This window comes from Saimiri boliviensis, chromosome 7 (genome assembly GCF_048565385.1).
Source record: "Saimiri boliviensis isolate mSaiBol1 chromosome 7, mSaiBol1.pri, whole genome shotgun sequence".
Classification (NCBI taxonomy): Eukaryota; Metazoa; Chordata; class Mammalia; order Primates; family Cebidae; genus Saimiri; species Saimiri boliviensis.
The window spans coordinates 47470606-47485778 of record NC_133455.1 but is presented as its reverse complement, the minus strand read 5'-3'; the positions used below and the strand labels follow the sequence as shown (position 1 = coordinate 47485778).

The 15173-nt window shown below is 30.3% G+C and overlaps 1 protein-coding gene across 9 annotated transcripts in view; it reads left to right on the top strand.

Annotated features, from left to right (window-relative positions):
- LRRIQ1 (leucine rich repeats and IQ motif containing 1) overlaps window positions 1-15173 on the top strand; it is a 211797-nt gene that overhangs the window by 108339 nt on the left and 88285 nt on the right. For 7 of the 9 annotated variants that reach the window (XM_074402468.1, XM_074402466.1, XM_074402472.1 and 4 more), the window contains 5 exons: window positions 3482-3571; window positions 4242-4363; window positions 4871-4966; window positions 5219-5301; window positions 11829-11930. In XM_074402468.1, the coding sequence (XP_074258569.1) occupies window positions 3482-3571; window positions 4242-4363; window positions 4871-4966; window positions 5219-5301; window positions 11829-11930 (493 nt within the window). Of the gene's footprint in view, window positions 1-3481; window positions 3572-4241; window positions 4364-4870; window positions 4967-5218; window positions 5302-11828; window positions 11931-15173 lie in introns of those variants that run through there. The other 2 variants (XM_074402469.1, XR_012518399.1) reach the window with 2 other exon arrangements.

Here is a 15173-nt window from a genome sequence, read left to right as displayed (position 1 = left end):
CTTCTGCTATTCCTCCTGGAGTCCCCCACCCCATCTTTTGCTAAACAGAAGGTCTTTAGTTTAATTAGCACCCATTTGCCAATTTTGGCTTTTGTTGCAATTGCTTTTGGCTTTTTCATCATGAAATCTTTGCTTATGCCTATGACCTAGATCGTATTGTCTAGGTTTTCTTCTAGGGTTTTTATAATGTGAGGCTTTACATTTAAATCTTTAATCCATCTTGTGTTCATTTTTATATAAGGGGTAAGGAAGGAATCCAGTTTCAGTTTTTGGCATATGGCTAGTCAGTTTTCTCAACACCGTTTATTGAATAGGAGACCTTTTCCTCATTGATTGTTTTTGTCAGGTTTGTTGAAGACCAGATGGTGGTTGTAGATGTGTACTGCTATTTCTTTTCTTTTTTTTTTTTTTTTTGAGACGGAGTTTCACTCTTGTTACCCAGGCTGGAGTGCAATGGCGCGATCTCGGCTCACTGCAACCTCCGCCTCCTGGGTTCAAGCAATTCTCCTGTCTCAGCCTCCTGAGTAGCTGGGATTACAGGCACGTGCCACCATGCCCAGCTAATTTTTTGTATTTCTGGTAGAGACGGGGTTTCACCGTGTTGACCAGGATGGTCTCGATCTCTTGACCTCGTGATCCACCCGCCTCGGCCTCCCAAAGTGCTGGGATTACAGGCTTGAGCCACCGCGCCCGGCCCTGTACTGCTGTTTCTGAGGTCTCTGTTCTGTTCCATTGGTCTATGTGAGCAGAAGGCTTTATTAAGCAGTAACTGAAATTTGTATAAATCTGCAGTGGAAAGCATGATATATTAACCTACATTTTCAAAAATAGTGGTATGTTTATAACTCTTAGCCAATCCTCCTGAAGTTTTGAGATTTTATTTCCCTCAGCATACTAGGTAATGCCAAATCTATGTGATATCAATAAACTTGAACACATAACATATAAATTTATTCTCTTGGTAGTATATTTTTAGTTGTGATTATATAGTTACCAAAACATCTTTAAAATTTATTTTTAAAAAACCCTTCTCTTTATGCTTCTAGAAATTTCTAAGAGACAGTAGTTAAAAAATTGTTCTGGAATTCTATAAAAGTTTCTACAAACTTTCTATTCAACCAAGAAAAACTATTCTCAAAGTTTTCTGTACTTTTAGATATTAATTTTAAAATGAAAATTTTCTTCAGACTTTAGGTAGTCTTTCCAAGGAAGAGCACTCCGTCAACATTTATATGATGTGGCAAAGAGTTTTACTGTGCTTTGTGGGATCTAGTCCTGCCGAAGAGCAAAAACAGCTGGATTTCCAGAGAATATAAAAAGGAGATGGTTTGGCAGGTGTTTAAGGAAAAAAAAAAAAAAGGCTGTGTGTATAAAATCAGCATAAGAGTCAGGCAACTTGCTTGACAATGATGGCCCTTTTCCATACCCACTCCTCAGGTGGCATGCTGCCTTTGTAATATTATCTTTTTCAGATTTTCTCATCAATTTAGCAGTTTTCAACAGAATAAGAATACTAATTCAATTACAGCTGATATGCTGTAGTCCTTGATCTTCCCTGAGGTATGACTGGATTTTCCTTTGTCATTCAAAACAAAAAAAAATTAAAACTCCAAGTTCTGAATCCTGTTTACAATTTTGTATCAAATAAGAATGTCCATCCCCCCTTATTTTAACAGAACAGTTATTAGATTTATTTGTCATTCATGATGAGCTAAAGAGAGAATTTTGATTCTATAAATCAATAGGAGTTTACTAAATTACTAGCCTGATTTCACAAGCAATCAACATAAATGACTTAAATATATTAGAAATAAATGCTCATATCTTATTTTTCTGTAATTTTCCAAATGTACCAAAGCATGTGTGCTTCCTTTTATTTTAGAGCCTCCCTGAACTGTAGCCATTGTTTCCTGACTCCCATTTTCAACCCTTTTCTTTCTGTGAGGATGAGAAGGAGGAATACTGATGGCTTTGGTGAGAGAGTTTTGTCTCTCTAGGCCGCTGTCTCTTTTTCCAATAATGCATTTTTTTTCTTTTACAAATATTGAATTATTTACAAATACTGAAATTTGAATATTTTAATTAACAAATTCAAGTTGTATATGTTCATATATTGTATACATTAACATGTGCACTACCGCACATAGTTACCATTTTTTTTGTGTGTGGTAAGAATGCTTAAAATGTATTCTCTGAATAATTTTCAAGAATACAATGTATTCTTATTAAACATAGTCACCATATTGTTCAATAGAGCTCTTGAATTTATTTATTCCTCCCATGTAACTGACAAATAGCAATTCTTCAACCAAATATTTATTTAAAGACAGATATAACTGTGATATATATGTTAATGTTCACTATCTAGAAGGAACTTAACAATTGATCTGTCTAATAACTAACTAGAGGCACACTATTTACATAACATTCAAATAGTGTGAGTTTGGTTAGGTTTCCTAAGACTAAATTCTATTAAGTGAAATTCTGTCATTGCACTACCTGCCTGTAGTCAGTATGTCCTAGGCCTGCCTTTCCAATGGTCTTTCAGAAGAGTCAGTCAAGACATGCTGTAAATGTGTAAATGAAAAATTGCATTTACATCCCCTCAGAATAAATTATTCTAGTTTTAAATTATAAAATGTTTGATTATCTTAGAACCTTTTAAAAAATAAATTAGTATTCTACATATCTTTTTCCCCAAAAAATGAAATGCAAAACCACAGAAATTGATTCTAAACCATATTGGATAATCAAGTAAAGATCAGATAATTACATCCTAAATTATGCGATGATAACCTAATTAGCAGGTTCCATTGTAGTAAGAGAGAATAAATTTAGAAATTCCAAAAATTGAAGAAAGATGTTTTAAGGTAAAGAGAGAGAGAGTTTAAAATAGGAATTTCAAAATTTTGGTTTACATTTATATTTTTGTTATTTGAACAGATGAATTAGAGAATATAAATCAGGGACCATGTTCCTTGTATTGTTTTATTCATTGCCACAAAATTTATTTATTTTTCTTCCATTCAGAAAATTTGCAACATTTTTTATAAATTAAGAAAAAGCTGGATTATAGACTGTTTATAGAACAAGTGATACTAACATTAAAATACTGTAAATTTTCAATAGTGATGTGTGTATTTTTAAAGAGCTAAAAGATTACTTCCTCAGTTCCATCTGTATTTGGCTCAGAGTCATAGTTACAGTTAAATTTACTGGATAGTCTGTACCTCATTTTTTAGAGCATTCAAATATCAAGTTTTCTCTTTATCCAAAGTGTAGAGATGAAAAGTCTTATCCCATTTTTAGCATTTTTTCATTAAACAGATGAATATCATCTCACAATAGTAAGTCACAAATTTTCTCTAAATAAAAATTCTGATATACTTTGTCAACATTTATAGTTTATAAGACAATTTAAAAGAAACATTATAAATGTTATGCAAACTAAATTATGCACATTTTAATATTATTTGTGCAGGCTGCCTTAGAAGAAGAATGGCTAGCTTTAGATTCCACCCGCTTCCCTTCACAAACACTGCTTTCCTCAAACCAGCTGCTTTGGCCAAAGGTAACATGTCATGGAAACTTCTGAGTGCTCCATCTTTGCTCATTTCTTAAGGTTATGCTATGTTGCAGTGATTAATAATACAATTTATTGACTTGAAAAACATAATAACTTTTAGAAGCCTCTGACTTCCTCCTCATCCCCAGATGTAATTTTTCATGTAGCTTTTCTTTCATTTGCTCCTACTTTTTTTCTTTATTTTGGATTTCTTTCAACACTTTATTTCACAGTAGCAAAAAAAAAAAAAAAATGAAATGCTTCAGCTGCATATTTGGCAGTAGACTAAAATCACTAGTTGACAGCACTTTAAAAATACAAAAATATGCATTAAGCGGGCAACAGCTGAAGATTTTCAGTCAGAGGTCAATGGACTGCAATATCTGTTATTTATTTGATAATCTTTGAAGTTTTAGTTTTCTGAGATTTTTAAAGATCTTTGCAATTAATCATTTTCTATATGAGAGCTATCCCAAAAAGGATAGCTTCCACCACTACAACAACGAACATATATAATATTTTCCATAAATTTCATTTTATTAACATTTTAAATTTTATAATGAGTTTCCCTTAGGAGGCTATTTGGTAATATGTATGTAAAGTAATACAAAATAAATGAAGTTTAAAAATTTTTAAATTTACTTCACACTTACTTACTTTTTTTTTTTCTGAAAAGATTCCTGGAAACTTAAAACAGGATGATACTTCATTTAATTTACCAAGTAATCCAGCTCAAGCATGGCTATGTAATGACAAAGAAAATTTGTTTTCTTCAGAACACGTACAATTTAATAGCAGGTAAACTGAACTACTGTTTTAGAGAATCAACCTGTAAATGACAAGAGAATTACATATCATACAAAAGTAGTACAGTTATAAAAATGGATGTGAATTTACTTGTTTAGAAAATGGAACATTTAGTATTAAAAACATCATGGTCATACAGAGTTTTCCATGTAAGGAAAACGTATGAAGTAGGTACATTAAAGCAACTACAAAATTTATATGTCAGGGAAATAATTAATTGTTGTAAACAAGTAGATCTTTAAATACTGCTATATAGGTACAGATAAGGATTAGACTAAAAATTCCAGTGCTGTGTTACTTTTGACAAAGGAATTGAAATATGCTTCAAGTAATTGAAATGTAAACATTTTAAATTAATGGCAGACTTTTATTGCTTTTCAAGATAATGTTTTTTGCTAACTTAGATTTTATTTCCAAGTTTGAGACAACATAAATAGCTTGTAGTTTTAAAAAGTGCTGATATACTTCTGTGGTAAAAGCGTTCTTTTCTATTGCCAGATCAGAAAACAGAACTTCTTCCTGGACACCTGAATCAAAGACCAGTAGAAAGAGTTTGCTAAAATCTGAAAAAGAAAAGAAAATTTCAGAAGAATGGTATGTAGTCAATTTGATGCTAAAATATTAAATAATTGAGAGGCTGCTAAATGTCCAAGACAAATATTTTTCAAGATTTTAAGAATACCTATATTAGTTTTTAAGAAACCATTCATCTGATTAATTTAGTTTCTTAAATGGGAATTCACATTTATTTTAGTATGCTATAATTCAGATATGCATGTATATATCTATGTGCATATCTAAATATGATCTGGATATTTGTTTTGCCTTGATTTAATCTTTTAATAGGGGCTTTAAGGATATTTCTACTGCTCAGCAAATGTTGAAGAGGGCACAGAAAATGAAATCAAAGAAACTAAAGAAAAATTTAGGTGAGTAGTTAATGCTCTTTGAATAATAACTATGTATGCAAAATTGAAGATAATTCTTTAAAATATATTTTATAAATTATGTTTAATAAGAACAGTAATCAATTCACAGATGTATATTTCTAAGATAATTACTCTGAAAAAAAAACTTAAAACCTAAGAGAAAATTATTCTATACTATTGAATGATTTATACTTTTAAACACTATTTTTACTTTTTTTTGCCTCTTTCTTATATACTTCACAATTGATTATTCTATCTATTTTGTGCTAAGAATTATAAGTTGTTTTAAACTGGTTCATGTTGTGAAATGTTGATTCTAAAGAGCATCTGCTTCACTGCTTATTCCTTTGTGTTCTTTTAAATTGATTGATTTTTCAATAAATTATGTAAATGTATCAGTTACATAGATTTTAGTTATGAAGATGTCATGATGTGAAATCTTGTAAAAGCACTGTTTATATATTTTGTGATTTTGTAGGACTTGGGAAATGTTCAAAAATATCTTTTATTTATCCCACTTATGAGGCTAGCCTTTAAATCATTTGTCTTTCTTTGGACACCTCTAATCATTTTGGTATAATTAACATATGGAGTCGGAGAAAAAATAGGTTATTATAATATTTCTTATTAAAACTTTAAAATTATTCAATATAACTTTTTATTTATAACTAAATATTTACTCATAAATATAAGAACATGGTTATTTATACTGGTTTTGAGTTTCTTTTGTATATTAACTACTTTTAAAGTTCTTATTGTTAATAAAAAGTTTCCATAAAAGACCTGTTACTCCTGAGCATTGCAATAAATCTATACTTTTCCTATAGATTTAGCTTATGTAATCATATGCAGTATTTCAAAAAATTATTTTTATCTTTTTATATTAATCATTTAAATTTTTTCAGTAGAATTCTAAGAACCACATATAAATATAAAATTTGTAATCAAGTAAATATTGCAAAAGTGCTTTCAATTTTCAAGGAATAATTGATATTTATTGGCATATCGCTTCATAGCCATTGATAAATTACTGGTGATTCATTTTTATATACAGAAGTGTTCAACTTGCTTATCTTACTGTAATATTAGTGATATAATTTTTTACTTTTTTGTGATAACTGATTTTTATTGAGTAGTAAAATTTTTCAGATTTGAAACATTGACGTTTCAAGCATTTTTAAAGAAAATATAGACACTGTGCTTTGTAATTTGTTTGTACCTCCTGCACTGTCATTTTGTAAACTATTAAGTTCATCAGGGTTCTCTGAACTGAATGCTATGTGATGGGTAACCATTGAAATAATAGCTCCAAACTCTTAACGGTAGTGAGACTCTTTCAGTTTTAGATATATAGAATCTAGTAGTGTAAATCAGTTGGTTTTACAAACTCTATTATTGCTCTGATATATGTTTCTACCCATTGTCAGCAGTATCAAAAACATTCTTTAAACAACTGTTTTGAGAATAATAAAAATTTCTGAACCTCCTAGGGCAAGGTCAAGTATCAGAGGTGGTTTAATAACTGATTCAGCCAATATTCAACAAATAATTGCAACATAGTTGTATTAAAACAATTTTGCTAGGCCTACTTTTAAAGGTATTTGTAGTGTTCGCAATAAATAGCTTTCAGTATGGAAAGCAGAGGTAAAGCTTAGCTTGTCAGACTTTCCATATGATTCTGTCTCTGGGAATACATAGGTCTTTCTTGCTAACCCTTGTAATTGAGGGTTTTGGGGGACTGATAACATTTTTGATAAAGCAGCATAGCAAGTGTTTTAGTAAAGGATTCAGTAAGGAATATATGCTAATACATAAAAATTATTCCTTGAATGGCCATGACCAGATATAATTATCAGGCAAAAATGAAGCCTCTTTTTATCAGTCACAAGGGGGCATGGCAGGGTAACAAATGAAAGAGGATAACCAACTTAATGACCACATCTTTAACTTAACATTTTGGGTTAGGTTAAAATCCTAAATGGCACTTGTGTAATATTTATGGGGATTATTATTCTAATAATGTGATTATAATCTAAATCGCATTATTACTGTGTAAGATTTTGTTTCTCTATCACTTTTGTTTTGCTTTTCTAAATCGAGGTATTAGATTAATGAAACATAACATTTTATCTTTAAAACGTGAATGCTGCAATGTAAAATTTAGTGATGTTTTATATTCTTACTTGTTTCATTCTATTCTTTTTTCACAAGAGATGTACAGATTAGAAACATTAAAGGGAAGATTCAAGGTGAAAAGCATGAGAAAGAAAATCTGAGAGATCTTTTTTCTTTATCACATTATGCATATCTTCTGTTCAGTTGATGTAGCACTTATGGCATTTTTTTTTATCTGTGAATGAATCATTTAAGATTCTGTGCCTTAGGTTTTCTTCTTATAGAATAAAAAATGTTTAATACTTTCTCAAGTTTTATAATGCAGTCGATCTGTGTGATACACTATTAATTTGCATCTGTCTCAGATAGTGAGCATAATTTTAAATTTTTACTCACTAATTAGCTAACACAATGTTTTAAATATTTAAATTTGGTTAAACACTGAAAGATTTACTAATAATTTTTAAATATACTTGGAGATTTCCTTCTTACATAGGCAACTCACCAACTTGAAATTTTTAAACCACGAGAGGGCAACATCGTCTATAAAACTGCTGTGATCTAGCTCTGTGGGGGTGGGGAGCATGGCAGGAGGGGTGACAGAGAGTAGGAACTATTAATTAGTATAAATTATGTCCTACAATCTAACAAAGTAGTAATCCTCACGGAAATGGGGCACATTTGCATGAAGTATGGTGAGTTTAATTCAAATTTCTGCCACAGAAAACCTTAGAGCAAGTTGCTCAGTGGCAAGCACTTCATATTTCCTGTTTGTAGTGTGTACATATTTTTATCAGTCAAGGGATATGAGTCGATGATATTTGATTTATTTAAGATGAAAAGGAAAATACAGCAAAAAGCAGAGTGTCAATGAATTTAAGAAAATAGAATTAATGGAATTAGTTGCAGAGTGAGGGAAGAATACTTATGAGGATGTTCATTAATGAAGAAGCAAGAAACTGAGGAAAGATACGTTATGGGCAGCTATTAGAGGAGACTCAGTATTGATGAATTCTGTTGGTATAAGTGAGGCCATCTGATTAAAAGAGGAAGAGGGTAGAGAGAGAGGAGGAGGGTGGAGAGGGAAGAGGAGGAACTGATTGGAAACCGCAGGGTAAAATCTAAAATTGTGAGGAGTTGTCATTATTTACAGTTTATGTTTGGGTTATGGCAGTTGTTTTTCCTAGTAAGTAATTGCTTTTAACCTCTTGATTGGCATAAGCTTGAACCAATAATGACTGGTCTTGGTGATCTGTATTGAAATTTAGCAGATATCCAGGGAAGTTTAGAATTAATCTTGCAGTGAAGAAGATCCTTTGTAAGGTGAGAGTTACTTGTTTATTGAAAACATGCAGGGTCAATAATCTAACAGTATTGAATATAACTGGTAACAAGACTGAAATGAGGTGGATGCGGAAAGGGAGTGGGTGTTTGGTTTTGACGTGGAGCATTCCTCAAAGTGCTCAGAGAGAATGGGGTCTGAGTATAGGAATTTTGGTAGAGAGTAGCTAGTAAGAGGTTTAAGGGCTAGGAACATACGACAAAGACATAACATGGCTTTTCTGCCAGGAATTAAGCCAGCATTAAGAAAGGCTAATTTTTTATGTAAAGTAAGCAATTCATGGGCTATAGCAAAGCAATCAGGATGCAGAATGATAATAAATGTAACTAAGGAATGTTAAGGGGGAGGGACCAAGATGGAAAAGTGTAGACAAAACACCACCAAAATAAAGTTTATTCAAGATGCATTTTGTTTACCACATTAATTTCCAGAAAGATTTTACAAGAATTTTGATCAAATGTTACTGTGTTGTGCTCTCAACAAACAAGTAATGAAACTTATTTGAATAGTAAGATCCTTGAGGGCAGAAACACACTTGATATTTCAGACCTACTACCATGCCTAGCACCTGGTAGATATTCAATAAATGTCAGTTGACTCAAAAAAACTAGATAGAAGTCACTAAAACTAGATAAAAGTCACACATTTTACAGTATGTGTGGACATTTGTCGTTTAAATACATGCTTATATTTGGGGAAGTTTATATTAGTAAATAGTACTTCTTATAAGATGATGAAATATTGCTAGTTACTCAAGCTTACTTTACAGCACTGCTATACTTGGCAGCTGCAGAAAATGGGCAACAATAACCAGATTTGTGTGTAAGAAGAAAATACTAAAATAAAAGAGTGAGATAAGTTAGAATTATAGAAGTTAAACAGGGATTAATTATACAAGGAGTTAAATAATATTGTGGATATTCTAATGCTTAACTAAAATTATATTATTTAAATAAAATACTAAACTGTTAACTATAGAGACACATGCATGATAGGGACATGGTTACTTACCTAGAGGTTTCTTGAAACATTTTTTGAACATTTATTTAATACCTATTTTCCAACACTGGGAAAGTCATTGCTGGGGGATACAAAGATGATTTTTTAAAAGTGACATAAACTGCTGTTGATTATTACAGAGGAGTAGACTTAAGTGTACAAAACTGACTTTATAATGAATAAAAATGTGTCACAAATTATATTGTTTACAAGTACCTCAACCCTTGGCTTTTCAAAAAATACTGAGTTGTGTTTTGATTTATTTATTCATTTTTTATTGAGGTAGGAATACTGTCTTATTACCAGTTTCTTCCAGGAACTATCAAAAATCAAGTGATTTTTTTCCCCCCATGTTAAGTCTGTTTCCTGCTTCTTATAATTATCTCTTTGCAATTTGAATTAATTCAAGATTATATCAATCTGTGCTGATGCAATCATATGTTTTAAAACAAAAAGATATTGATAATGTAGCACTCTTTATTGCTCTTGGGGAATAAAATTATTTTAAGTAAATTGAGCTTGGTAACCTTTCTAAATATCTTAAATGTATTAAATTATTTGGCTTTGACAATAGTATGAAGAAAGTATGATTGTTATCCCTATTTTACATATTAAGAAATCGAGTTATATAAAGATAATTATTTTACCAAGGAAATGCCAAAGAACTTAAAAAATATCCATAGCTTCTGTTCAATGCACTGTGTTGAATGAAATGGAGCCAATTATGATTCTATTTTTATATGTTCCTGTAAATTTTATGAAAAATGTAAGTTTTTTAAAGAATATAAACTGGAAATATTTCATTGTTTATGTCGTAATTATGTCTATTAGCTGTTATTTGTTGAGAACCTACACGAATATGGGCATGGGACTTGATGCATTACACACATGATCTCATTAATTTGTATAGTAGCACTAATACTTCAAAGACTGTATTATTTCTATTGGACAGAGGAAGAGGCAGAAGGTGAGAACAGTTTTTCCAGAGTCATACAACTAGTAAAAGTTGAGACTGGGATCTTACCCAGGTCTGTTGAATTGTGATGTTGTTGTCAGAAAATACATAGATCAAATGAAAAGACAAGAGCAAGAGAGTAGAGAGATGGTTATAAGATAATAAACAGGATGTAAGCCCATGGTAATGTCTTTCTTCATTGACTAATGGTTCTTTGACATGCCATTTTTCTTGTAAATGACTTAGATGATATATAATACTTATTTTATGAAATATCTATACACTGATTTTTATCATTCTTACTGATAATTCAAAGTGAATGCATAAAAAACATTTAACTACAAAAAAATTTAACTACTATAATACCTGAGATTACATACATTAATATTTATGAGATGTACCTAAATATTGTCAAACATTTTCCCTAATCTTGAGAAATACAACCGTGGCAAAACTTAAAAATCATACCTAGTAAAGGTATATTATTAATAGAAGACTAATGGAAATTGTCAGGTTGCTCATGCTGGAGAATAGCTATGCAAATTCTATTTATTTTGCTTCTCTAATTTGGATTAAAAAATTCTACTTTAGCATTTAATTAAAATATATAATTTGGTACTTACAACATTAAAAATTTTGTTTTTAAATTTAATATATATGATCTACTATATTTTTTTGTAAAATGAATAGATCTTGAATATTCTTGGCTTTAAATATATGGATAAAATTTATACATTGTTATCTGAAAATACATTAGGGCAAATGTATTTTCAGTGTTAAATTGATGAAATAACCTTTTACTATCTGTTTTTTATCCCATTAGTTGTTTTGCTTCCATCTTTTATATCCCAGTTCCCCACAGTTTAGACGGAAAAGAATTAGAGTATTTCAGTTCGTTTAAGTATTGGCAATGTGTTTAAATCGATAACCAATAATACGTATATGGTTGGCGACCTTTCTGTGTTATGAAGCTTAACATAACATCATCATCAATTTCATAGAGCCTTACAGAGTGGATATTGCTTTTTTACTACCACCATATAGGAAATATATGGCCATTTAGAGAAAGAATTAACAAAAGATGAGCATTGTTCCTTTCTCGCTCATTTTGTCTAGATTCCACTGTGCGTCTAGCCTTATTCAAAAACAATGAAAATAAAGTGTCTGTTTCAAAATCACCAAAGAAGGCACCGCCCAAAAGAGATGGTTACTTTGAAGGTATGGCTTAATAACAGATATATAGAGAAGTAAAAAGGTAAATAAAGATTAAAAAATCGTATTTACAATAAAATGTTTAATTCTTAATAAATCCTAAAGTGTGTGTGTGTGTGTGTGTGTATATATATATATACACCTATATATGTATATATATATGTATTCAAGTATATGTCATACATAATTCTTATATATATACATATATATACATATATGTGTGTATATATATACATATATGTAAGAATTATGTATGACATATACTTGAATAACTCAAAATGTGGTTCTTACAGCTGAAGTACTAATTTAGTGTGCTGAAATATTTATATAGTAATTGAAAATTTGTAACAATGTTTACATAAATTTTATTTTTTTTATTCGTCTGTAAAAGTTTTATAATGCTATATCATCAGCAACATTAATGTTATTTAAATGTTACAGTGGTAAATATATTAGCTTGTATCAGTGGAAGTGATCATACCTTGAAATATTCTATTTACTGCCAGTTTACACAATTGTATTGCCCTGTAAATTATACTCTGGAATTTAAAATATTTTACAATATTTGAAGTTTGCCCAACTCACTGTTGGGTGAAGGATTTGCACATCTAGGTGGTGATAGTTCTGATTATACCTCTGATTTCAACATTCAGAAGAATTAGGAACTTTAATTATTTAACAGAAATATTTAAATGTACTAAAGCAGCAAGCATGATACAAAACTTCATGCAGCAAGCATGACTTAAAACATATCATCTGCTTTCCTTTTAATATCAATTTTTTACTAAAAATTTTAAACTAAATATTTTATGCTAAAATATTTTGTGTAAATTTTTATTCTAGTATAAATTTTTTTCTATAGTTTAACCTATACTTTAATTAGTAATTTTAATAGAAAAAAGGAATCATATTTTAATGAAAAGTACCTATGAACATTTTCAATATTTTTGTCTTCTATAAGATTTAAATAAATCTTAAAATTTAGGCATCTTCATAGCACAACTGAAAATGGAAACATTTTGATTTTCATTTCTGTTTTGTAATGTCTTAAACTAAAGGAAAGTTTGGTAATCACCAAATTTGTACTATTCTAGAAATGCCTACTGAAGTACGTAGGGGTAGAAGTCATGAAGTCTAAAATTTTCCTTAAAGTAGGTAGCAATGAAAACATACATAGAAAGATAAATAAAGCAACTATGGGAAATTATTGAAATTACTGGACTAATAGATGATGATCGTATGTAGAGGTTTGCTTTACATTCTTCTTTTATATTAAATATTTTCCATAGTAAAACATTTAAAAATTTTAGTGCTCATTAACCAGGTCAAAACATAATACTGTTTCAACAAATATTTATGGTTTAATATTATAAAATATATTTCCAATTTAAAATAAGGCTTGGGTTTTAATCAGAAAGTATTTCCTTGTTTGTCTTAACTTTACCATTTCACTGTCTTTTAAAAAAAAACTAGAAATTCTGCTAAAATCACTAACAACTCTACAGATATGGTTTGTTAAATAGGAATGTTGTTACTTTAGAATAAAGAACTGCCTAGGAAGAAAGATAAGCAAGGTGCTTTCTTTTCCTTTAACATGTATCTCAGACTCATAAAAGGTAAATCTACCATAATAGGTTCTATTGCATTCTCTTCTATTAAATGCGAAGATACATTATCATCTAGAATAGTATAATATGTGTATGTATGATATTTTTATTGAATTGTGTACTGGTATAAAATAGGCTTGGAATAGTTCAAAGTAGTCATAAAGACAAAGTGTCATATAGAATATAGAACACTTCCACATAAGCTTTATGATATGATGTTCCGTGATTTTGTTTTCTTTCTCCCGTATGAATTGTGTTTAGTTTACTTTTTTTTGTTGGAACCAAGTAAAGTATATTTGACATTTCATAATTTCGCTGAATGAGTTTTATGTATGTACCATATTTTCTAATGTACTATTGGTTTTTATTGTTTGTTTGTTTGTTTAGGAATAGGCTTGGCAAAAACAGTTTTACATGGAAGATTTTTTTTAACAGTTAACATGTTTATTTGTGTCCCTTTTTTTTAGAGGGAAAAGAGTGAGTAAAAGTGAGGCAAAATAAATTGTTGATTGCTGGCCAAGTTGAATGTCATGTTGTGCAAATATTTATGGATTAATATTTTGATAGAATTAAAATATATTGTACAACGTGGGATTCAACTTGGCCAGCAATAAACAAATGATTTTGTTCACTCTGGAATTACCTCAGAGGCTCACAGATATTTTCTGATGCCATGGAGTGCAGCTTCCAAAGAAATATTCCAACTAACTACCCCTACCACCCAACAAAGGGTGCCTTCTTAACCTAAATCTTTAGGCATACAACTTTCATATTATAAAATGCACCCCTTTGAAAAGTACAATGCAGTGAACTCTACTGTATTTACAGTTACATAACCATCACCAAATCTAAGTTTAGAACATTGGAAGATCTTTTATTCCTTAAGAAAAAAAGGAGCAAATAAAATTAGTAGTTGGGCATCTGATGCCTCCCCAGAAAAGTGAGGAAGATCAAAAGTAAATTTTGCTGTAGATTCATATTGAATGATTCCATGTGGAACAGTATCTCAGCACAATGGTATGCCACACTGTCTTATAATTTCCTGATTTTGTTGAAATTGGAACGTACTGTAGAATTGCTTGACTATTGCTTTCCAAATTCCACGCTGATTTTGGTAACATTGCATAAATTTTTTTAAAAAACAATATTACTTTCTATCTCCACTCTGCAATATTGACTATAAGGGGTTTCCATGGTTCTTATACATTTGATTATTATTGTGGCTTTTTCTGAACATACCTAGCAAAAACATAAGTAGTAAGAAAGGATGGTAGATGTATCTCTGTTGGTCTATGATTAAAAATATGCTTAAGTTTGAGGGATAGTTGATATTAAATATCAAATTATATTGAACAATATACTGTAAAATATACCATTTTAACAGCTATGTTTTACAGGATATCCTTATATTTTTCCATATTCATAAAATGTTGACCATTTTTGTCAGGCTATGAGATTTAGATCTTTAACCTACAAGTTAGAGGAGCCTTTGACCACACCTGTCCCCAGAGTTACCTCATATTTGTGCCATGTGCCAGATATTAGCCAGTTCTTCCTATGAGACAAAACTGAGAGCATGAACTCTTTGCATATTTAACATTGGCCTATTTTACTTAATTGTTTATTTACATTTATTTTGAAT